Below are 24886 nucleotides of genomic sequence, written 5' to 3'. Positions count from 1 at the left end.
TCACAGATCTGGGGTGCAACAGATGGAAACATGTGGCTTCCTTTGCCCTTCCCAGCATTCACTCTCTTTCCTTGGGCTGTGCCTCACATTCTCACGTGCACCAGGACATTGAAGAGCAGCACTGAACCCCGAAGTTGTTTTTAAGCTGAAGTTAGTAGACCTCCACATGTTGAGGACTTGTACCCTTGTGCCCACTTATACTCTTTCCCCACATTTCAGCTAATGACACATTCTGCCTTTGGGAGGAGAGCTGTGCCCTTCGCACAGGTATTTTGGATCATGGATAATCCTACCTACAGACCTAGACAGCATAACCCATGACATAGATAACAGCAATACCTACAACAAAGAGCAGCTTTGAGTGGGACCCCAAGGTGTCCCAGGCTCTTCTGGCCAAGCCCTGACTCTCCTCTGCCCTCCACACACCAGCCTCCCCAGGGCCATACCAGCCCACAATTGATGGAGATGCCTTCCTTTGCTCTCTCTCCTGTAGCACCCGTTCGCTTCAGCCTTTCCGAGCCGGCCAGGTCAACGAAGTGAAACTTGGCTGTGAGGGTCTCATACTCAGTGGTGGGCTGGGCTCCGTCTGGGAGGCCAGTCACCTCCCCGTTCACCTGCAAACAAGCACACTCAAGGATCACCTACCACAGATCTGGAGCTGCCAGGAAACTTCCTCAGCCGCATTCAGCAAAAGCTGACATGTTTCCCCTTAGCATCCGCCCTTTTGAAGATCAGGGAAAAGGATCCCAACAGCAACTTACTCTGGGACATCCCCTGGACCAGGCCATCCCTGATTGGGAGACGGTGCCCTTGGGACAGGGCTGCTTTGGGCACACCTTTGATCTCATGAAAAGGTAATATTTGCTTTAACTGGAACGAAACAAGATAGAGCCCAGGCTCTCTGGGCTTCAAACTCTCTTCCTTTCCAGGGGAGCCCCTGCACATTGCCTAAGTATCAGAGTTGGGAGTAGCTGACCAAGAGATGAGTGCTTCTAGGCCTCCCTGCATCTCACCATCTCCGGGCGGGCACACACTCGCATCTGGCACAGGTGAATTGTGAAGATGGCATGGGATCGGGAGCTCTGCACGTTCATTTGGGTACTGGCAGTGGTGCGGGAAAGAGCCCCCTGCTTCAGGCACTGGATCAGCTGCAACAATACAGAGGAGGAAGAAATGAAACCTTGAAGCTCCCCTCTAGAGATGCCCAGGAGGCTCTTTGCAACTTTGTGGCACAGGGCAGCTGCAGACCAGTCCCCTGCATCACACCTGGGCTACTCTGTAACCATCCAGGATTAGTTCCCCCCCTTCTCACTGTGTTGCCTCTGGGTGGTGTGTCCCCAGCCTGTGGGACCTGTCTGCATTCCCTCTTCTGCACACATCTCATCCCACACCTACCTCATCCTGTGAGCTGATGAGGCGTGACGTGACTCCCGTGGTGTAGATGCTCCCACTGGCATCCTCATGGATTTTGATGTTAGATTTGCGGTGTCGTGTGTCAGGGTCACGGGTGCTGTCAAATAGGTCCAGAATCTCCTCATTGTACAGCTGAGAGGGATGAAAACATTTGTAGGATGAGTAACAGTGAAGAGGAGCCTGGCAGAGCCTGGCATAGCAGGAGTGGCAGGAGCTGCCCTCTGCCATCCAGCTGCTGGAATCCTGAGAGCTAGGAGGACAGCTGCTGTGTGCATCTCTGTAAATATGCTGTGTTCTTACATATGTGCATGCATGTGTGTATGTGCCTATATGTGCTTGTGTGTGTAGGCAAGGATAATCAGCAGTGCTAGCGTGGATATATGTGCAAGTGTAGGAAAAGATGCACAGGCTTGTTTGTGCTTGCAATGTGTTTGTTTGTGTACATGTGTACAGCAGATAATACATGGGCAAGTTTGTGTGTGCATGTGTGTGTATATGTAGCAGAGGATACAGAGACAAGCCGGTGTGTATGCTACTTTGGAGGAGAGGCTGTGCAGGAGAGCTGCTGTGTGCGCACATGCGCAAGTGTCCATGTCCCTACAAAGCTCTCAGTTGCATTTTGCCAGCTGGTCCTAGCTGCCAACTCTATCTTGTCCCCAGCCCACACAAGCAGCCATATGGGAACCAAAAGACTTGCAGAGCCCTTTCATGGGAGTCTGAAAGGACACCCACAAGTTACACACACTTTGGCCTTTCCTGATCACCCAGGAGAGATGGAGGGCTCCAGCGCCCTCTGGCTCTGGGTGAGAAGGATTCAGTACAACCTATGCCTTGACCTTGCTGCTCCCTTCTCCTGGCTTCATGGCCCTGGCCATCCTCACAGGCTGTTCTCACACCTCCTTCTGTCCCTAGAACTTGCATCTCACCTCTTCAGCTCCTCTTTTTCTTCCACAGAGTGCAAAAAGCTACCTACTGAAATACCACAGCCTGGAACAGCCATTTCAGCCATGCAGCAGACCCATGCAGAGAACTCAGGCATCTGGGCTCCTAGAGCAGGCTGGCACCAATCAGTCCAGAGATACTGTGAGATCTCATCCTGTATGGTCATGCCTGTGGCCCTGAACATCCTGTTTCTGCATTGCTCAGGGCAGGATTCCCCCAAGTGATCCCACATACCCAGGGGTGTCACTAGTCACTGAGCCAGCAGATTCGCCTTCCTCCGTGGCTTCCACAGGTCACCTCTGCATTGCAGGGCAGAAGGGAGATGGGACACAGGGACCATGGAATGCCAAACAAGCAGGGACAACCTTGAGGACGCAGAGCTGTTAGAAGAATCCCTTATCTGAGTCTTGTCTTCATGGTATCCTCTCTCACCCCAGGGTGGAAACACACCTCTGTTCCCCTTCTCTCCATGGCCACCCAGTGCTGCACAACATGCATGGTCACCCATGTCCCGACTTAGAGATTGAGGTCACTTGAGGACTGCATACTCTCGGCCAGCACAGCAGATCAGAGCTAATCTATACCCTGCTGCCCCAGGTTCAAATGGGTTCTCAGTGCATTTAAACATCCCTCTAATAAGCTTGCTCCCAGGGGCAGTTACAGGTCAGGGATCAGTAGAGCCAAATCCTGTTCCGTTGCTGGAACGGCAGAGTTGTTAACCAGCCTCTTACACAACCACATGCCCATACTGGCACAAGAAGGCTGTTTCAGCCACAAAATCCTCCCAGGATGCCTGGCCAAGGGTGGATTTAGGGGTAGGTATTCAAGCAAAGGCATAAGATCTGTCCTGGTTTAATGTCCTTCCCAGCAGGCAGGGTGGTCTAGTGATTGGAATCCTCAGCAGGCTAGAACTGCCTTTGTCATTGGGTTTTCAGGTAACACGTTTTTACTCTCCTCAGATGTAACAGAGGCCCTTGGAAAGCCTTCAAGACTCTCAGCTGGCAGACCGTATGGCTCTGCATGTTTCCATCTACCTTAGAGATGACCCTTAGGGCTGCCCAGGCTCAGCTAAGCATGAACACAAGTGGCTTTGAAATATGCTTCAGGAATTTGTCTGGAGGAAACCTTGTCCCCATCTGCCACTGCACACCCTTGAGACCAGCAGCACTGCCGGACCTCCCCCCACCCCCAAGATCTCCAAGGCTATCTCAAGAGCCAAAAATTCCAGGGGCTGGGAGGCAGCAAAGATAAAGTATGCAAGAAAGCCCTATGGCAGCCAGAGTTAACCAAAGCAAAGCCACTGCTTCATCACCCCCTTTAGTCTATTTGGGATCGTGCTGGACCTTGTTGTGCTCTACAGGGTTGCCTGCAAGGATAGTGAGGACAGAAGCAGTGAAGGAGTTCCCAGCAGCTCCCCTCTCCAATACTCTTCCTTCATGCTTCCAAGTAGCACAGCCCCAACACTAGCTAACAGGTCGCCCAGCACCTTGGGACAGTGTGGGGTCATCCTGATGAGCAAGCAAGAAAAACTAAGGCAAGGGAAATTATGGCTGGACACTAGAGAAGATCTCCTAAAGGGCAGATCTAGGGAGGCTGGTGAAGGAGGGGAAAGGATGTCCTATAGAGTAGGGGGAAAAAAAAGCCAATATCTGAACCTAGAACCCAGAAAAGGCTTGTCTTTACTCCAGTCCCATCTTGCCAGGGTTCAGTCAATAGTAAGGATGGGGCCAGTCCCTGAGGCACTGTGAGAGGACATAATTGTGAAGTCCCACTGAATGAGGCCCTTGGGGAAGGCTCTGCAGATGGAGAACTGAATGGGAAGGTTTTTTTCCAGCAGTAAACTGGCACTCCAGTCTAGGAGGTGACCATGGGAACCTGCTTTGCCTCTCCAGGGCACTGACATCCGGAGATTTCCTCTAGGCCACTAAATCCATGTGGAGGTAAGATCACAGCACAGGGCCTTTCTCCTACCTCCCTCCTCTGGTTTTACATCAGGACATCAGCCAGATCAAGTCTGTTCAGGAACTCAGCTTTGCTCAACACTACCACCCCATTGCTTTAAATCAGTTTCCATCTTGAACTTCTTGGCATGTTCTACCCTAGAAACAGCCACACGATACTTGCCAGAGAAAGAGCAACAGCACTTACACAACCCACAAGGTTTGCAGGCTCTCTGAGACAAATTTCATCAGGTGAAAGGAGCAATTAATGGAAGAGGCCTTTAAAATTGAGAAGCCATAGGGGAGGTGGGAGAGGATGTAATGAAGCATTCTCAAAGTCAAAGATGCACCGGAGGACTTGTGAAATAATAACCACTCCTCAACCCCCTCAAAAGAATGGAGGTCTTTCACCTCGCTGTTTCAGTGGGAACTCTTATTCCCACATAAGGCCCCTTGTGCATGGTCATCACAAGGTCACCAATATTCTCGTGCTTAGAGTCTCCTCTGCCCTAGTATGCAGCCTCAGCTGCAGCAGCATGTGCTGTCTGCTTTCCTACCCCAGTGCCCACCCAGCACAGCTGGGGAGCAGCTTGAGACCCAGCTGCGTGACCCTGCAACCTGGGACATGCAGGACTCAAGGAGCCCAGGACATAGTTGCTGTGGAAAGGGCAGTCCCCCTCACCATGTCCCTCACAACATCCTGACCCGCTGGTGCCCACCTCCAGGAACTGGGCGCTGACTTTGAACTCCGGGGTTGCCATGCCATGACTCTGTGCTGCTCGCTTGCGCTCCTCGATGCCGCTGAAGAGATGGCTGATGGCCCGTGGGATGATGCCCTGTTCATCCTCGGAGATATTCATATCGAAGCCAGTGCCCATGGTGTATGTCTTCCCTGCACCAGTCTACAAAGAGGGAATGAGGAGCGAGCCAGCTGTGCCATCTGAGGTTCAGCTCAGCCCACAGTGCCCCACAGCTCCCCAAGCCACCCCTTGGCTCCCCAAACTCTGCTAGGCCCTTTGATTCCCCCTTTCCCCCTACTCTACTAGCTCCCCAACCCCCTAAACCAGCTGTGCCTCCCTTTCTCTCACCCACGGACACCCTCCACCCTGGCTTCCACATGGTCCAAGAACAATCCTCTGCCCCCTCTACAGCTGAAGGCTTTAACACTCCTGCTTTCCCCTAACCTTTGCAGGTGCTACACTCAGCAGAGAGCTGGCATTCACGACTCAAGAGAGTCCAGGGCCCATTCCAGAGTTCCAGGAGGGGGCAAAGCAGGTACCTGGCCATATGCCAGCACTGTGGCATTGTAGCCCTCGAAGCAGCCTTCGATGAGCTTGCCCACACACGTTGCGTAGATCTGCTCCTGCCATGTGTCCAGGTCAAAGACAAAGTCGTAGGTAAAGGCCTTGTCCTTCCCCAGAAGCACTTGAGGCTCTCCAGGTGTCACAGAGGTGCAGATGTGGCATCCCTCGATTTTCTCTTTGGACAGTTGGGGACGGATCCTGTAAGAGAAGAAACAGGGTGAGAAAAGCCTCAGGACTCATCCCATTGTCTTGACCCAGAAACACTGGGCATGGTTCTTGCTTGAAACATGGCTGCTACAGGAAGGGGGATGATAGCACTGCTGTGTGCAGTTTGGAGCAAACATCACATGATGCACGTGATATTTTGACTTCTGGTCCCCTGCCTGTGTCTGCATGCCCCAACAAAGATCCTCATCTGCTTGCGGATGAGAAACAAGGTTGGTGGATGGCAGTAATGCCACTAGCCACCTCCACAAACAAGGAGAGAGGCAAGGCTGGGCATTTGCAGGGCACCACAAGCACTTGCAAATCAGACTAAAATAAGGTATCCTACATCCAAAATTCTCCCCTTACACCAAGAGCTAAACATGGCTCAGCAGCCCATATCAAGCCAGCCAGCCTCCCCATCCCCATATTGGCTCATTCACTGCAATGTCTGTGGCTAGGCAGTGAGCTCCAGACTGCATGTAGACACTAATCAATTTATCAAAGCAGCCCTAACAGGGACTGGTACAGCACAGGAAGATAGATAGCTGTGTTTCAGCTGGAAGCCACACACCCATTCACAGTGCCTGCAATGTGAGAACACTCGCTCGAGTGTCAGCAAGTTCAGGCTATAGTTACAAAGGCCTCAAATGCAAAATTACAATGAGACGGTTCTAGCATCAAAACAACCATCTAAAATAAACCGCTATCCAGCCTGGTGGCTTACCAAGACCAAGGAATTAGCAGATGATACTGGGACAGACAAAGCTGCACTTGGCTCCAGGTTCTGGCTGTGTGCAAGACCTACCTGCTGCATTCTTGCCTTCCACACCTCAAATCCTTCAGATACACCACAGTGGACTGAAAGAGCTGTGAAGCTGACTACAGAGACGCAGTTCTGCTGGTAATGGGCACTAGCTTTTGTTGAAGTTGTAACAGCTTAGGGTTTCAGGCAATAATGTTGGCTGTGGGAAGCTGGCTGGTCCCAGGGGACTTGGGGAGAAAGAAAGAACATAGCCAAACGTCCTGGCAAATGCCTTAACTCTCATTAGAGCTAATGACTTCACATCTCCCTTCCCTAGATGCTTCATAAATACATCTATTAATTCCTCCTAAGCCACATAACTAGCAGGATGAGATACAGACCACAACAGACACTTTGCACATCAGGACTCTGCATTCATTTGTATGACATACTGGGCTTTGCCAAGTTGATTGACAGCAAAAGCAAAACACTAAAGGATCAAAACTAGCTGCACTTTGGCCAGGGGAGAGTCCGTTCCTGCAGAGGCTGTGAGCAGCTTGCTTATCATATTGGAGGACAAGGATGACAGGAGGAAGTGTGAGTATCATGCAACCCACAGCCAGGAGGCTTTGCTAGCAGACATGTGGGAACAGCTCTTTGCTATATACGTATATGGATATATTTAGCTTAGCAGCCACAATAGAAAGCAGCTTTTGATGTGCTGAGAGCTAGACTTGCTCCAGTCGCCTTCCTAGGGTCCCACCCTCCTCCAGGAAAATTAACCCAACAGATTTTAATTAATTTTTGACCAATATGATGCATCCCTCCCCTACCTTCACACATGCATGGTGACAATGTCCCCAGGGAACGGGGAGAAGAACAATCTGAAAGCAGGGTATTTTTTGGAAAGTTTCTCTCTTAAGAAAAATGAGAACAAGGTTTTCAGCAAAAGATTTCTCTCCCATCCACAAGTGATTAAATATGTGCATGTGAGCTTGGAAGAGAGGACATGCAGGACAGTTAATGTGTGCGTACGTGTGTGTGCATGCATGAGTATTTTCCATAGCATCTTCAGGACCCACCTTGGGCCTGGCCACCCAATGCTGAGCTCTTCCAGCTGTCCACATGCCAATGCCATCACCAGACGTCTCCCCTGCATTGACTCTTGAAATCTGCTGCAAAAATGCATCAGCCAGCTCTGAGCACCCAAGGGAACCCTATCTGTCACCCCAGCTTCTTGCACATGTGGGACTCAAAGGGCTGGCGGGGACTCAGCCATCAGCCCAGCCCTCAGTGCAATCGCCCTTGTGCTGTCCCATCTCCCCAGAGCAACTGAAGACCCCAGTGCTCACGCCTCTGCCAGAGGTGCTCTCCATGGAGCATGCAAAAGCCCAGACTGTGGCATGGGTCCCATTTTCCAGGCAAACAGCCAAGTTTGGGCAGTGATGACAAGGCATGGCCCTCCATTGCATGGTGCAGAGATGTCCTGGGGAACTGGCTGTTACCAGTAGCTTTGCCATCCAGCATTACAGAAGATTTACACAGCCATCAAGATATACGACATAAGAGTTTCTCTTTGCTGGTGTAACTAATTCTGCTGCTCCTGGGTGTTAGACAGGCTCTGCTCACCACCACTGGGTGGTGCACTCCATGCTCTTCTAGGAGCAGCATCTCCATTCCAGGCAGTGGGCAACACAAAACCTGTCTGGGCCAGGCCTAAGGGGCACAGGAAGATCCTACCAAAATCAATTAAAGACTGAAGAGAGCTCAAGCAATTCCATCCTGAAACACTTGCATCATTCCTGGTCCTTCCCAGCACACCAAACCCCTTCCAGAACTTCTACTTAGGTCTTCTTCTGCCCTCTTCTGCAACTTCTCATGGTAGAAGCAGGGTGTATTTGTGGATAGTTAAAGTCATGATCAAGCAGCATGAGACCTCCTCCAAATATCCCCTAAGGACCTGGAAACCCAGCACAGATTCTCCCTTCAATTTTGTACCCCATCAGGCAATGCTGGGTGAGCTGACAACTTTTGTCCTGCTTCGCCTCAATTTCCCTGCTCTGCAGCTGAGATGAACAACTTTTTGCCGAGTAGGGTGAGAAAGTCATAAAGGCACTATCTGGATTGGTCCTGGCACTTCTTGTCACAACCTCTACCAAAAAGGAAGCTGGTCAAGTCCTGTCTGTCCATGAGACCTGGGAGAAGTGAGGGTAATGCTGTCAGGGGCTCAACCTGAAGGGTGATTGAGTCAGCACCTCTGGATATCTGTTGCTTTCAAGCCTGGCATGAGTGCATCCAGAGCTGCTCTTGCTTACTAGGGTCCTCCAGCTGCCAGGTGCTCCCTAATATAGGCCATCCATGTGCTCCTTTCACCCACAATCTCATCAGCTGCCCCTGACTGGCCGACCTACTTTGCCTATGATCATGGGTGCCAGGTGGAAGGACAACTTGTGCCCACTGGCAAGGCTCATCACAGAGCCAAATGTGCCAGGGTCTGCTCATCCACCAAGAGCCCACAGCACAGACTCCTACACTTATTTGGCAATTAATTACAGGCTTATCCTCTAAGCAGCACCCAAAATAAAACAACTTAACCAGTGAGGAGCTACTTGCTGTCCCCCCAGCTCAGGAGGGATTAAAGTCCCAGCCCCACAGGGCAGATTGTGCCCAGCAGTCCCAACACTGGCACAGACAGGTTTCTTCTGCTTGAAGTCATTGGCGTAGGGGAGATTCCAGGGCCCAGCCAGGAAAAGCAATGTCAGCCCTATCTCACTCATCCTCAAATTGATAAATCTGCCCTGGACAAGGCAAGGCACACTCAAAAAGAATGCAAAGGACATTCAGTAGGTCTGCAGAGGCACAAAGAGCCTAGTCACGGGAGGAGGTGGATAGCAAGCAGGGAGAACAAGATCACCAGCCACCTTCTATCCACCCAGCCAGCACACACATCCACCAACACCTTCAGCCTGCTCCCTGCAAAGGGATGGTGATGACAAGGGACCAAACAGAGCAGATTACCCTGGACAGAGTTGCACAGTACCTCAGAGCATCCCTGCCAAGCAAGGTTGGCTGCTCCCCAGCCTTGGACACCCAGCACACAGAGCTGGAAGTGGATGGACACACAAAGACAGCAGCGCAGGCAGGGGTGGAGACTGCTCCTTCCCAAACTGGCAGCTCTAGCTGGGGCAATGACAGATGATGCTGCAAGAGCCTGCCTGTTCCAGCATCAGCATCCAAATCCCACAGGAAGAAAGGCAGTGAGTGCCAGGGAGAGTCCATATCCGGTCTCCACTACAGCCATATTCAAGAGAAAAAGAGACACAGAGCAGTTTATAAAGGCACAGAGGCAGCATGCAGGGAACCTCAGCAAGGAGCCTCTCTGTCTCTCGCCCTTTTCTTCCTTGTCTTGCTGGCAGACTGTGAAAGCACTAGTCTGCACGACTTGGCTGCCATGGTGATGAAGCATCAGGGAGGAAGGGTGGAAGAGGGCAGTGGGTCCTGTACCCCAAAGGGCAGGAGCTTTGACACGCATGCACAAGCATGCTCTCCAGCAAGCCCGAAGTGCACAAAGGCTGGGTTGTTCAGTTTCCCTGCCGTAAGCCAGCGTTTAGCCAGGAGGGAGGCAACCAATGCAGGCTGAGAGCAAAACCTTTGACAGGCACCAGTGGGTCAGCTAGCTCTCACAAGAGCCCTCAAGGGGCTGGCCCTGTGCTCCCTTCGACCTGAGCAGGAGCAGCCCCCTTGGGAAGGGGCTCGTACATCCTCGCACTCCACGTCCTGCTTTCTGCAGAGGGGGCAGGAGAACACGAGGTGTCCTGCTGTCAGCACTTTATCTTTTGCAGGCTGGGGGGCTGCACCCACTGGGTGCAGACTGGACACCACCTAGCACCCCTCAGCCCCCAAAGATGCATACAGGGAGGCCACCACCTAGCATGAGAAGGCACAATACATGCATATGAATGGCTGAGTTCACTTCCAGTGTCCCTCTGTCTCCCCACTCTGACAGCCTCAGTTTCCTTCCTCTTAGCCCATTGCTATGGCAATATCAGGGGGGTCCAGAGCATCCTTCTGCCTCCAGCACTTTACGAAAGCTGTTGTAGCACGTCGCACCCTATTTGCCAACAGAAGAGCCATGGTAGCCCCTATACACATCTGAGCACACAGCTACTCCCGTATCTAGGCACACATGATGCTCTCCCAGAACTGCACCACCCTACTTCAGTATAGCCACTTCTAAGGCAGAGTGGCTGTCCCACTGAGTACAGAGCAACAGGAGAGAAAGGGCACAGAGGAAGAAGGGAGCTAAACTCACTTACAGTCATCATCCAGTGCTCCACTTCAAATAGGTGCTTTACCAGCCCTCAGTGCTCCTCACGGAGGCAGAGCACATGTTCTCACCACTGACATGGGTTTGTATGGCAGCCACTTCAGATTAGGGGTGCAACTTTACTCCCAGCCCCACCTGGCACACAGTACCTGGCATTTCATCTGCAGCTGCTTATCACTGCCTTTTATAATCATGCAGCTGTGAACTACCCTGTGGACTGGCAGAGCCTGTCCTGTCTACAGCACGGAGCTCTCATCCCTCAAAAAACAGTCTGAGAGCAAGGATGGCTCTGGGATAGCAGACCATTGTCCTTGCCAAACAGGACTGCCAAAGAGACAAGATGCTGCAAAGAACTGCTCCCTTCCCTGCACCTCTCCTGAGGCCAAGGAGGCTGTTTGGGTTGGATTTCACAGGGAGCTAAGCCAGCACCACTGGGCAAAGGACTTGAGAGAAGCAGGGTGGAAGAGCTCTGCAGGATTTTCCTTCTCCATGCCAGATCCTAGAGGCTCAATGCCACTTGCTCTTGCCCTTTCCATCTCCAGAACAGCAAAGCTGGCTGCTGGAACACTGGTGGCCCCAGATTGTGTTGCCACTGCCCTAGTGCCAGGCAGAAGGGCTGGGGCACAGCCCCCCACCTTGCTGCAAGCATCTGTGCAGATGTGGGCTAGTAGACGGCAGACTTGGCAGCCCCCAAACCAGCCACACAGCCCCACTGCCTTGGATGTGCTTGCCAAGGCAAGAGGGCTGAGCATTTCCAGGCAGTGTCTGAGTCTGCTTCCCACATCTCTTGCATTCACTCTGGCTCCCATCCCTGTTCATGCTCTCTCCAGCCTCCTTGACAATGGAGCTGCAGGACTATCTACTAAATGACTCAAACTTGTGCACAGTCCACCTGCCGGTGCTACCCACATGCTTTGTTCACCTCTGCTCCAAACTTGCCCACTGAGCCCTATGATCCCTTCCAGTACAGGTGAAAGCATGATGGGATAGCCTGAGAGGAGAGGGGCTTTGGCTGGTAGGAAGACCAGGGACACCAGCCAGTAGCTTTTAATTTAAGAAGGGAGGCCAGATTAGAGAAAACTCTCTCCCCAAGAAAAGGAGATGATGGACACAGCCAATAAACAGAAGGCATCTCTAACATTCTCAGTGTCTCTGCAGGACACCCTACAGGCCAGGGAGCCCTGCACCGAATGTTGCAAGCCCAACAGGTAAGACAGCAGGCAGAGAAGGCTAGCAGCATGGTGGCTTACGGGCTGCAGTCTGCCTGACTTGACAGTGAACAGCTCCCCAGGGCAGCTGGGTGCTCTTAGCATCACCGGAAGAAGATTAGAGCAAAAGGGTTTTCCCATATCTCCAGGCCAGCATATTAACCATTGAGCCATCCTCATCCGCCAGCAGAGTGTGGCAAGCCAGAGCCTCAGCTCAGCTCAGCATGGGTCTATTCATTTGAACAGTCTGCCCTTCTCTCCCACAGCAGGATGGGCAGTCTGGGAGGCTTCTTTCCCAGGATGAGAAATCTCCAGCCTTGTTCTCCACTGAGATATAGGGACCCAGGAGGGGACTTATTGCCAAGAGATGGCTATTTGCACACAGGTTGATTTGGACCCAAATCAAGACAAAGTTAAGCATTTAATTACCACAGCAGGGAAGCAGCTCAGCAATTGGAGAAAATCAAATAAGGCTCCCCTGGACTGTCAGGTCTGGTAGCAAATGCTCAGATTAAGAGATACAGTATGTCATTTCCTAGATGGAGTGAGCACAACATGAGAAAATGCTGGCCTCAACCTGCTTCCAGAGAAAAGAGATCATTACCACCACCAAGGCAGAAGATGTCACAGACAGCATGGAGTAGTAGTTAGGGGGCAGGCTGGGACTAAGAGTAGTCATGAATTGTCTGGTTGTTGGGTTCCCAAATCTCTGCAGTGCTACATGGTATGGAGACAGGAAAGCACAAGCAGATCTAGGGTGTGCATGGAGGAGTGCCAGACACAGATCTAGCAGAGAGGCCCACTGATGCCCCATGCCCAGACTTCGAAGAAAGCTGACACCAATACAGACCCTGCCCGGCTGCTCTGCAGACCTATTCCTATGCAGTGCAAATGCCATTGCCCTCAACAGGGCTCCACAGAACATGCCAGTTCTACAGAGCCACCAAGGCCCCTGTTAATCCTCCTCTCCAGGCTTTCCCAGGCTTAGTGAAACCTTTAAATCAGGCGATGGCAACCACCATGTGCTGCTCATTAGTTCTGGCAGGAACACGCCAGTGATGAGCCACACCATCTGGTCTGCAATGAGATGCACAATGGGAGCTAAGGCCAGGGAAGGGACAGTGAGGGCAGTGAGACCCACCTCCCATGCCAGGAGACTGTCTTCAAAAAGGGTTCAGCATCCAGGTGCGAGGAGAGACCTGGGAAGAAATCCAGCCCAATGCAGAGGGCATAATACATGGGGCCAGCAAGACCCCAGAGGAAGCAGAGGGACAGTTTTTTTTACCCAGCATCTCAACAGAGGGGAAAGGTGTGGATGAAGTTGGGGATCTCCCCAGATTCTTCCACCACCTCAGCAAGCCAAAGAAAAGCAACTGCCAATCCCATCAGCTCCATACAGGATTAGCAGACCACATAAAGGGAGTCTAAATGCAAGTGGTGGGGGCAGATGGGAACTGACATCTTCCCCAAGCACTGCCTAGAAGAAGGGGGTGGAAAATTCCACAAAGATGTTTGCAGATAATGGACAGCAATGCAGGACAGTCATCTGCAAAGGGGTACAGGGCCCAAGAGCTAAGCAGCAGGACAGGAATGGCAACACAAGGTAGCAAAGGTGACAAAACAACCAAACTCAACACATACTCTGGCAGGGTCTCCATTTAGCTACAACCATGCAGGGGCACAGGGCTATGAAATCACCAGTTTGGGAGCACAGTGTCAGTAATTAGTAACAGGAAATCATTGTTAGCCAGGAGATTCTGACCCCAAGTAGGCACAGAGATGTCACATGACTAAAGGGAGCAAATGGACTCCCTGCCTTCCCATAGTCCCCTAGGTCCCAAATCTGCATTATGGTAACCAGACATGGCTCCTGTTTCCTTTTAAGCCAGTGGATTACATCTACAGGATCTCTCCCTTTCCAGGGTGCTCCTGGGGGGTCCTGAGTCCCAGTCCCATCTCAGTACTGGTGAAGTACTTACAGTACTTACTTCCAGTAAGGGTCTCCCATCTTCCTCAAGACCAGGAGCGCCCACAAGCCTCTGAGTCACTGCAGCTCCCAATCCCTTTTCATGTCACATCCCCACTCAAGAGCATGGATCACTGGCAAGAAAACAACCTATTTCCTGCAACATCAAAGCCCACAGAGTACATCAGGAGCAACTTGCCTGCAAGAGAAGAGAACAAGTGGAATGAAAGAGGTGTTTCTCCCCTACAAAAATCCATGAGCATTTGGCCAGTAGTAAGAGGAGTGCTACAAACCACCTGGGAATAAAACAGGGCAAGGCTTACAGCAGGGAAGGGAAACAGGCTTGTTAAGCCCTAATATTTCCCTTGGGCAGGTCCAGCATGAAAAATAAACAAGCAGTCCTGTAGCCACAGGACTCAGAATCACAGAAGTGAATCACAGTATGGTTGAGGCTGAAAGAGACCTTTAGAGACCATCTAGTCCAACCCTCCTGTTCTAGTAGGGTCACCTAGAGCACGCTGCCCAGAACCCTGTCCAGATGGCTTTTGTCCATCTCCAAGGATGGACACTCTACAACCTCTCCAGGCAACTTGTTCCAGTGCTCTGTCACTTTCAGAGTAAAGCTCTTCCTCATGTTCAGATAGAACTTCTCGTGTTTCAGTTTGTGTCCGTCACCTCCTGTCCTGTCATTGAGCACTACTGAAAAGAATCTGGCCCCATCCCCTTGACACCCTCCCTTCAGATATTTATGTATATCGATAAAATCCCCTCTCAGTCTTCTCCAGGCTAAATAGGCCCAGTTCTAGCAGCCTTTCCTCAGAAGGGAGGTGCTCTGGTCCCTTAACAATCTTAATAGCCCTTTGCTGGACTTGCTCCAGTAGCTCCACGTCTCTCTTCTATTGGGGAGCCCAGAACTAGACATAGTACTCCAGATGTGGCCTCATCAGGGCTGACTAGTGGGGAAGGATCATTTCCCTCAATCTGCCGGTAATGCTCTTCCTAATGAAGCCCAGGATACCACCGGCCTTCTTTGCCACAAGGGCACGTTGCCAGCTAATGGTCAGCTTGTTATTCACCAGCACTCCCAGGTCCTTCTCTGCAGAGCAGCTTTACAGCAGTTCCGCTCCCAGCCTGTACTGGTACATGAGGTTATTTCTCCCTAGGTGCAGGACTCTGCACTTGCCTTTGTTGAACTTCATGAAGTTCCCCTCTGCCCATGTCTCCAGCCTGACCAGGTCCCTCTGAATGGCAGCACATCCCTTTGGTGTATCAACTGCTCCTCCCAGTTTGGTATCATCAGTAAACTTGATGAGGAGGCACTCTGTCCCTTCATCCAGATCACTGATGAAGAAGTTGAACAGGACTCGACCCAATATCGACCTCTGGAGCACACCGCTAGCTACAGGCCTACAACTAGATGCTGCACTGCAGATTGCAACCCTCTGAGCTCCGTCATTCAGTTAGTTTTCAGCACACTTCACTGTCTGCTCCTCTAGCCCATCTAAATTTGAGGGACCTGCTCCTCCTAATAAGGCTTGCGGCCACCACAGGCAGAGGGCCAGGCTGAGCCACAGGCTGCAGAGGACAAACAAATACCTTTCAGCCTGTGACTTCTGGCCCCATAACACCACACCAAGGAAGTGCTCTCACTCAGTGCTGGAAAGGCAAAGAGAGGCAAGAGTAGCCAGTTGCCTTCACACTGCAAGAGTCTTTCTCTGCCTCATTCCCCTCAAAAACAAGTGAAAAATCAGCTGGGCCCAGAAAGGTATCATGTATTTGAGTCATGCAGGGTGCATGTTCCTGGCCTAAGAGCAGAGTTCTGCTGTGTGAGGTGCTGTACAAACACACAGTAAAGGTCTCCTCTGACAAGCAGTGTCTGGCCACCTATCTCAATTCTTGATCCAAGAGATGGTATCAGTGTGGCCTGTCTGGGTTGGGAAGCTGCCTTGACATCTTCAGCTGACCTTTGCAGAGGCAATGGGTTCCTTTCTGCCCCTCCTCCTCTCACCCCCCCAAGAGGGAAGGAGAAAAGAGCATTCACAGAATGCTCTGAGCAACCATAAACATTGGGTGATTCCCAGAAACACTGCCTGCGCTGCCCTGGCATGCCAGGAGCAGGTGGGCTCTTCCTCTCTACCATGTAGACACATTTTCCTGGCACTCACAGTTCCCCTGGGTGACACAAAGCAGCCTAAGTCAGCTTAGACTCCTGAACACAATCAGGCCATTTCTGCACAAATCTAACAGCTTTTGCAAGGGTCAGGACCCCAGTTCTAGGGTTTGTCTTCAGACTCCAGCCTTCCCCACTGCCCTAACACAAAGTATTTCCTCCTTTCCCAATATCTCTCACCTCCTCTCCAGGCAAGTGCAGGTATAGAGAGACCAATCATGGCCTTGCTGCCTCTGTCCAAGCAACATATCCTGCAGTATGGCCACAGATGAGAAGCGCTCTGGTGATGGATTATCTTGGTTATTACATCAAGCACCATAGAAGCTCTCACGAAAGAGTGGAAACCTTATGACTTCTGGGGAAGAACAGCCTGAACAGATGTAGCATGTCACACACTACCCCACAGAGCCCTTGAGCCCCTAGAGCATCCCCCATCACCTTATCCCCCACCCCCAACAGCTGCTCTGTTCTCATACACATGGGACATTTGGTCCTGGCACTCAACTGTGCCCATGCTGTAGCTGAAAAAGAAAAAAGAGCCCAGTGGGAGCAGTCAGAGGCAATTTTGTCCCTGATGTTAAAGGTCAGGCTGTACAGCTCCTGAGGGAAGGAGCTGGGATCCCGAAGGGTCTCAGCTCTGTCAGTCAGTAGGGGAAGATGGATCTTTATTAAATCTTTTACCCCTGGAGAGGGCCAGGCTGGTGCCAGTTACCCTCATCAGGCCACCTCAGTGCCAACATGCAGAGCTCTCCCCTTGGAGTTGTCCTAGATTTGGGACTGGCTATGCTGGGAGGCCAAATCCAGAACTGAGGGAGGGGGAGATGCTAAAGCACCCTACACATACCCCCAGGGACACAGCAGAAAGGCATCCACCAAACTCTGAGCTTCAACAGGACACAGGCAGGAGCAGAGATGCAAAAAACAGTCTGGCCAGCACTAGGAGGCAGAGAGGTGTTAACATCCCGCCACTCAAGGTTATGCAGAGTATGTTGGTTAAGGCCATACAGGAGTCTTTACATACTATCCCACTCCAGGGAGCTGCTTGGCTCTCAGGAGGGTTGAGGACAGGGGAGCTTGAGGTCAGCTTAGCTTGGCCAGCTTAGTTACAATTAGCCATGACATGAAAACACCCTCCCACCAGCCCTGGTGAATTGGCCTGAACCAAGGGGAGAGGAAGGGAATTTGCTTGGATTTCAGACACTCACAGCCCCACTTCTGTCTGGAACTTCAGGCATAGCTACAAATAGTCACTTGGAAATCAGAGACACTGTGTTTTGTCCACACCAAGCAAAAGAGAGAGGCAGATGTTGAGCTGGATGAGGCTGCCGCACTAGGAGCTCTCACTAGAGTTCCTGTGGGTCCTGCCAGCAACCCTACAGCCACACTACACAATGTCCCCAGTACAGCAGGGTATAGCCAGTGAGAAGCACTTGGCACTCAGGGTCAGGTAGGGATGTGCCAGGGCAGGGCCTGGCATGGTGGTACTGGAATGGCTTGCAGTCTGCGCAGAGCAGACCCCTGACTAATGTAAAGGGGAAGGCAGTGATGGTGGAGTTGTAAAACTTGCTGCTTTCAAAATCAAATTTGTCCCTCACCCTGAACCAGGGGCAGCTGGCTGGGTCATACAGCAAAGCAGTTTGAGCCCTGTAAATACCAGTGCTCAACAGAAATACACCTGGTTCTCCCACAGCAAACAAGACAGGTCCATAGAGAGGACTGCTGGGCTGCTTGCTTTCCCTCCAGTTGAAGCCAAAGCAGAAACTCTTTAGCATCTAACTAAGACAGAAATCACCCAGCTGCATGCTTGTTCCCCACTGCCACTCCAGGGGGACAAGAAGATGGTTGGCAGAGGCTGGTGGTAACTCTCCTTGCAATCTAGCATGTCCCAGACCTACTCGCTGTTTAACGTAGCATATGGACTATTTTGACAGCTTCTGACAGGAGATACCCCCTGTGGGACCACCAGGGCCAGCCCCACAATGGGAACAGCATAACAACTGCATGACCAGAACTGGCTTTTCAATTAGTGCTGGGCTCAGTGGGGGTATCTCCTTTTCTCTCTGTGGGCCCAGGAGTTTTATTCCTAACAGGTTTGTTTAGCGTTTCATCCCCTGCAATTTTCTCTTGCCCCCAATTTTATTACTTTGCTGTAACTAATACTCCTAGCACAGAAAAGCTGTAGGTAGGCTCAGCTCTGCTCCAGCAGCTTAAAAAGAGCCCGTGCCTCAAAGTCCTTAGCACTTCATGGTAAGTACTTGAATCCCTGTTGATGGAAAATGGGGTGCAGGCACCAAAAGTCACTTAAAGCTGTCTTGCCCTGGGTGATGCTCCAGACCAGGACGCCTCTGTGTTTAAGCAATGTAGCACTGCACTGCACACACTGAAACTGTGCTCCTGTGGCTGCCCCCCCCCTCACACACCATCAATGTTTCCATCTCCTTTTTAACATTTCCGCTGTAAAACCCAGCAAGCATGTGTCTGATTGAAGCTAGGCACAGAAAAAAAAAAAAACAAAAAAAAAAAAAAAAAAAAAACTCTCTCGCCCACACACCTGGACTGAATAACCCTCTGAGACCAAAGCCACTGCTCTTCTGTGTCCTACTTGGTCACGAACGCAGCTCCCCACCACCAGTATGGTGAGGTGAGAGGGTGGTCTGCCCAGGCCAGTGACTTCCCCTTGACAGAGCAGAGGTTGACTTAATAGGCTCTCTGAAGACAGGGAGGCCAAAAACATGCACATTCACTCATTGCGCTAGGGCATGCAAACCCAAAAGTGAAACCAAAGAGCAGCAGCAGTCACCCTGATGGGTTTAGCACAGCTGTGAAACACACATAGTGCAGGACCTGGGTGGGGAGGGCTCTGCTATGAGACCTGAGTCACCCTAATGGAGATGAAGGACGTAGGAAATGTCCCAAGGCTTCCCAAATCTGTGCGCTGCATGCCCAGATGATTACAGGCTTTAGCAGCCTCCTGGAATGTGTCCTTCCTTACAATGCAGAGCTCTTTGGGGGCCAGCCATAGCCTCCTCCCCAGAAGCTGGGGTAATGCTCCCTTTGGACTGAATTTCACAGAATAAGTAAGGTTGGAAGGGACCTCGGGAGATCATCTAGTCCAACCTCCCAAAGATTTCCTGGTGTTGGCTTAACTGAGGCTTGATCCTAGGACCTGCAGCACATACAGCAGATATGATAACCACTACACTATCCCTCTACCTCTTCAGTACTGAGGTAATGTGTCCAGGCCATGTTAAATTTAAGTCAGCCCTTGCTCCTTGCGAGAAATGTGGCACAACGCCAATACTCTCCACTCCTCTTCCCTAGGTTGCAGGTCTACAATGATACCAGGATGGGGTGTCCCACATCTGCCTTTCATTGGAGCTAGGGCATGTCCCTGCATTAGGCAGAAGGAAGAGGGCACACTGAGGGTAGAAGGGCTGCAGAGGTGGGAGTAAGTTTCTCTCATCTCCCTGTATGCCCAGACTCCTACCCTCTAAAGCTAACATGCACAGCCTTGTCAGTTTAACATGAGCCAGACCCAGAAGGAGACAGCGTCCCATGAGCTATCCCATCCCTCCACATTAGAAGGGAGCTTGGGCATCACCATAATGACAGCCTCCAGTAGCAGGCTGCACAATCCCTGTCTGGGGCAATGCTCTCAGTCAGCAACTACACCCAGTGTGACAGACGCTGGGCTCACGCCACTTCCACATCTGGTCCCAAAATTGCCAGAGGTGGAGGCAACTGTCAGCACAGCACCTCTCTGCTTGCTTCGGGAAAGCTGGAAGCACCTTGACCCACTCGTCTCTTCAGAGAATGACTCCAGCTAATCCCAGAGGCTCCTGGTTCCCATAAAAAAACATCTTGCTAGATACAAGAGCTCCAGCCACGTGGTAGCAAAAATGTCAGAGCACAGGCAGAACCTGGAGCCCAGTTAACCCTGCTGCTCCCCGGTTCCTGGCTCCCCGCGATGAGACACCAGCCCTACTGGGACCACTACAGTCCCAGTAAGCAGAGACCTGCCAGGGGAGGCTGCAATCACCACATGCTCACACCGATTCTGGCTGTATAGATCTCTGCCCAAAGCTGAGCTGTATGTCCGTTCCCTCCTTCCTAATGAAGGAAGGGATGGAGATGAGAGCAGCTCCTCACAGCAGGAGACAATCGGCATCCGGGCTGCCTGCAACGGGGGCAGAGGGTATCTCAGCAAGAGTGTTTATGAGAGCGGCAGAGGACTGGAGATTGCATGGTTTAAATAAACTTGAAATCCGACTCAGCTTCCTTCCCCAATTTCACAAGCTCCACTTCCTGAGTCTTCACAGCCCGCCAGACGTGCTTGGGTGCTGCAGATAGCTTAGGGTGGGGTGTGCTGTTCTTTCTGATTGCATTTGAGCACTCTGAAAATCCTTTGGGGGAACATGTCTGCAGCCAGCCTGGTCTCTCAAACCTCCCCTAGCCAAGGCTAAAGGAGGAGTTTAATGGCCTCTGCGTCCCTGGTTCAAGAGGTGCCATCGGCCCTTCTTGACACAGTAAAACCTCCTGCAGCCAGAGAGGGGGCAGGACTCAACTTCCTATCACCAGCCTAGCGAGTCATGCTCTTGCTGCAGCATCCCAGAGTGTGCTGTGGCTGCAAGAGGCTGACAGCACCTAGCTGTGAGTTCAGATGGTGTGCAGGGCGTACAGATGAGGCTCAAAGGGAAACAAGCCTCAAAACAACAACTATCCCCACAGATGAAGGATATGAACAAGAAACCTGCAGAGCTGGTTGCATTGCAGCAGCTGGAGTTTGAAGGTTACCTACAGAAGGAAGAAGCAGTTGAAGCCTTTCCTCTTCCCTGGAGCAGTTTCTCCCCTCTTACTCCCCAAATTGCAAGGCTGTGGAGTGCAAAGACTCCTGTTTCTGCTGACCTCAGCACGGCATCATCAAAGTTGGTGGCTGGTCCATTAAACCAGCGCAAAAAACATGAACACAATTCCGCTGCAGCATTGCTCAGGTCAGGTCTGTCCCCCTCACTTCCTCCTTACGGTATCAAACACTTCAAGGTGGCAAATCTAGAAGAACCAACAGGGATCACTTGTGCAACAAGATAGGTTTAAAATCAATTGAAAAGCGAAGGCAGACTGGATCTCTGCCATCTGCAAGAGACCTTCAGGGAGTGCAGGAGGGGAGGATCCAGCACTGTTCCTTGAGATAGTAGCGTTCCTTGTGGAACAAGGACAGACTTTCTTCTGTATCTGCCGAGCATTTAACATTGAGTCAAGTTGCAGATTTCAAAAACTGGTTCAAATATATCCCTAAACTAGAACCAGTTGATGTGCCTGCATTTCTATCTGCTCACAAAGAGCAAGTACTGGCCATTTCACTCTGTGTGCAAAGCCTAAATCAACCCATGTGCCCTTGATCAGTGGCTTGGCTTTCAGGCCCTTTGGACTCCCAGTGCCAAAAATCCAGGGATGCTTCCCTGGGCACCCAGAGGGCCTCCAAAGAGGAAAGCAGAAGATGGGAAGCTTTATTATAAAGTCAGAAGTGAAACATTACAGCATCTTTCCAGACTCCTTCTGCCAGGAGGTCAGAACAACCACCTGCGAATCAAGAGTCGTCTTCAAGGATCAGCTTTTGCCCTGGCATTTCCAGGACAGACCTACTCCCCAGTTTGCACTTGCATGACAGAGTCAAGCCACAGCACTAGGAAAGCATGGTTCCTCCCTCCTGTTATCGTATGGGAGAAGCAGGGAGCTGGGGAGGGAGCAAGGTGCAACCCCCTTGCAATGACAGCTACACTACCATCTCAGGGGACAGGGATGGACTGTCGTCCTTTTCACGTACCTTCAAGACAGATCTGTGCCTTTACCTGGTAGCCGTCAAGAAGGCTGTGCTGGAACTGGCTTTGATGAGGAAAGATTGATTTAATAGCCCCAGTTCTGCTCCTGCTGGTGCCAGGTGGGCATTTCTGCAAATTTTGCTTCATTTATGCAGGTGTGTCCAGGATCTGGACTGTTTGAGTCTTTTTTTTTTTTTTTTTTTTTTTTTGGACCAAATCCCTGAGGCTGGGCTTTTCAAACATGGGAAGGAGCATGACTGGCACAGCCCTGCCATGCCTCTTCCTCCTGCCTCTGAGGACTCAGGCAAAGCCCCAAGGCAAGCTCTGATGGCTGCTGCACCTCTGGCATCAAGGGGATCACTCCCAGCACCAGCAATTTAATCACAGTGACAGTGACTTCCTCCAAAGCCTCCATCACCCTGCAGCATTTCTGCATCTCCTCAGGTTCCTGGCTGGTAGTCACATCTTGCTCTTTTTCAGCAGCAGAGCTGTAAGGGGCTGGGACACAGAGAGCCCAAAGAAACATCACAGATGGCAGATTCAGGTATTAAAAGGCTCTGTGCAGACCATGATAGCTGTGGAAAGTGGGATCTGAAGGTAGGTTTCAACACATTGCTTGCAGAGAGGGTGCAGGGGTCTGGGAGACTCCTGCAGCCTGGCTGCTCCACTAACAAGGCTTTATGAGATCCCACAGTGCACACAAAGAGAAAGCTCACTCCTCTTCCTGCCCCATGGAAGACATAGATCACCCTGTCCCTGAGGTTGCTTTGGCAGAAAAGCTGCACACACTGGCTGGGCTCTGGGCCCTCTAGCTGTATTGTCCTTGAAGGACAACAGCTCAGCCCTTCCACACCCATCTCAGTGCTCAGGAGCTGCTCTGTGCTGCCAGCACAACGCTGCAAACCTGCCTGCATTGTCTCGCGCTGGATTGCACTGCTCAAAATCCCCCTCCTTTGTGCTGCAAGCTTACCTTCTGCTACAGCATCCCTCCTGCCTATCTAGCTGCAAAAAAATACCAGGCCAGACAACAGCTTGCTCCTTCAAGGAGGAGGTGGGAAAGAGATGGAGCACCCCAGATCCTCACCAGGATACTCCAGCCCCACGGCAACACCAGCAAACATGGTCCCATGGAGGGGAGCCTACATGTTTGAATCACCTCCCACTCATGATCAGTGACCCCACTGCAGACATAAGGATTAGGTGGGAATGACCTAGGGCAAAGGGGCTCCATTGCTGCCTTCCCCAACAGCACCCACTGGTCCCTGGGAAAAGGGACCCACAGACCTGAATAGGGTCTTTTGTTAAAAGGCTTCATCCTGAAAGAAATGCAGGATGAAGGACGGGAAGAGTCTAGCCAGCAGGAAATCTCCACCTCCAGCCCGCCGGCATCACTAGGCTCCCAGGTCAGTGTCCTGGTACGGATACTCCTGTCCCTGGCACAGCCCCAGCTCTGCCCCTGCGCAGTCACCCTGCTGGGTCCACAGCACAGGAGGAACTTTGTCGTCTGTGCAGATCCACCAATTTGCAAAATCTGAACCTGGTCCTGTTTTTCAGCCTCTTGAAGAGAGCAGGGCAGAAAATCACCTCCCATTTCCAGGATGAGAAGGCTCAAAGGGCAGGCAATGCTGGGAGGTGTCTCAGTGCACACACACATGCATGCAACAGTGCTCGCAGCCCCCACCCACCCACTCCCCCTCTATCACAGACGCTGTACTGAGCATCTTTTGTGCTCTTGCTCTACTCAAACAGGCAGAGACAGTGCCATCAGCAAATCTTCTTCCAAAGACTAATGTGGACCCCCCACAGATTGCTATAAGCACCCCCAATGCCCTCCCCACCTGTCTTATGTCAAAGCCTTTCCGGGCTGTGGACAGCAGGACACTACACCCCTTGTGCTCCCCAGAGTAACCCCACAGATCTTGCAGAAAGGCCACCACTGCCTGGGGCCCATTGAAACCCCACAGCAGGAGGAGAAGGAAGGAGCAGCTGAGCCTGCCCGTAAGCTGCTAAGTAGTGCCTCCCTGGGCTGCTCATGGAGGGCTAATCCTTCTATCACACACCTCTAACACCCTGCAAGGGAGCCTTGAGCACCAGGGGGCCACACCAGGCTCACGTCTCTCCAGAAGAAGCTGGACTGACTCAGTACACACATGGCGTGAGCTGGAGGAAGCCATGCTTCCCCAGCCCCTGTTCCATGCTGCCTGCCACACAGAATGAGTCTGGCCATGATGGCCTGCTTTCCTGCAGGGCTTTGGCTCCATAGCATCTCTAGGGCACTTTCTCCCTAGCACCTTCTACACCCCCTCCAGCTGGGGACTCAGCAGTCTCCTTGCCCACCTTCCTCCCTTCTTAGCAGAGAGAAGCAAAGAAAACAATTCTGGGCTTCAAGACCCCAGTGGCTGCACTCAGAATACATCCAGCCTGCTACATGAACAAAGGGCCTCCGAATCTGGCCCCGAGTTTCATCCATCCCTGTGAAGATTTGAAGGCAATGCAGGATCTGTCCTGCTGGCCAACACCCATGTCAGGGCCCCAGCCCAGTGCACCCCCTCCCAGCCCCCTCCATGCGCCTTGCAGCCCCCTGAACAGCACACATACTTGATGCCACTGGCACCTCCTTCATTTAAGTGCAAGACCGATCAGGCTTATTGTTCTGAATCCAGAGACAGCACAAACAACATCAAGATGCCGTGTTCTCCACTACCACATACCTGGAGGTGGGGGCCAGGGAAGGCAAGCAGCTATCCCTCTGCCCCTCCATCAGCCTGTATTTGACACCCTTGGGTGTTCAAACCCATGCACAATATGGCCAGCAGCTGCTGAGATGCAAAGGCTGGAAAGCAGCAAT

At 51.7% G+C, this 24886-nt stretch overlaps 1 protein-coding gene across 1 annotated transcript in view; it reads right to left on the bottom strand.

The window, feature by feature from the left end:
- Nucleotides 1-24886, bottom strand: part of KIF21B (kinesin family member 21B) — a 45424-nt gene that overhangs the window by 19948 nt on the left and 590 nt on the right. Inside the window, exons 2-6 of the mRNA XM_062594895.1 lie at nt 5575-5797; nt 5015-5197; nt 1396-1545; nt 1014-1148; nt 447-614 (exon numbers count right to left, since the gene is read on the bottom strand). Of these exons, the coding sequence (XP_062450879.1) occupies nt 447-614; nt 1014-1148; nt 1396-1545; nt 5015-5197; nt 5575-5797 (859 nt within the window). The remainder of the gene's footprint in view (nt 1-446; nt 615-1013; nt 1149-1395; nt 1546-5014; nt 5198-5574; nt 5798-24886) is intronic.

Source organism: Rhea pennata, chromosome 25 (genome assembly GCF_028389875.1).
Source record: "Rhea pennata isolate bPtePen1 chromosome 25, bPtePen1.pri, whole genome shotgun sequence".
Taxonomy (NCBI): Eukaryota; Metazoa; Chordata; class Aves; order Rheiformes; family Rheidae; genus Rhea; species Rhea pennata.
The sequence above is the reverse complement of the archived record's forward strand: the minus strand, read 5'-3'. Positions and strand labels throughout refer to the sequence as shown.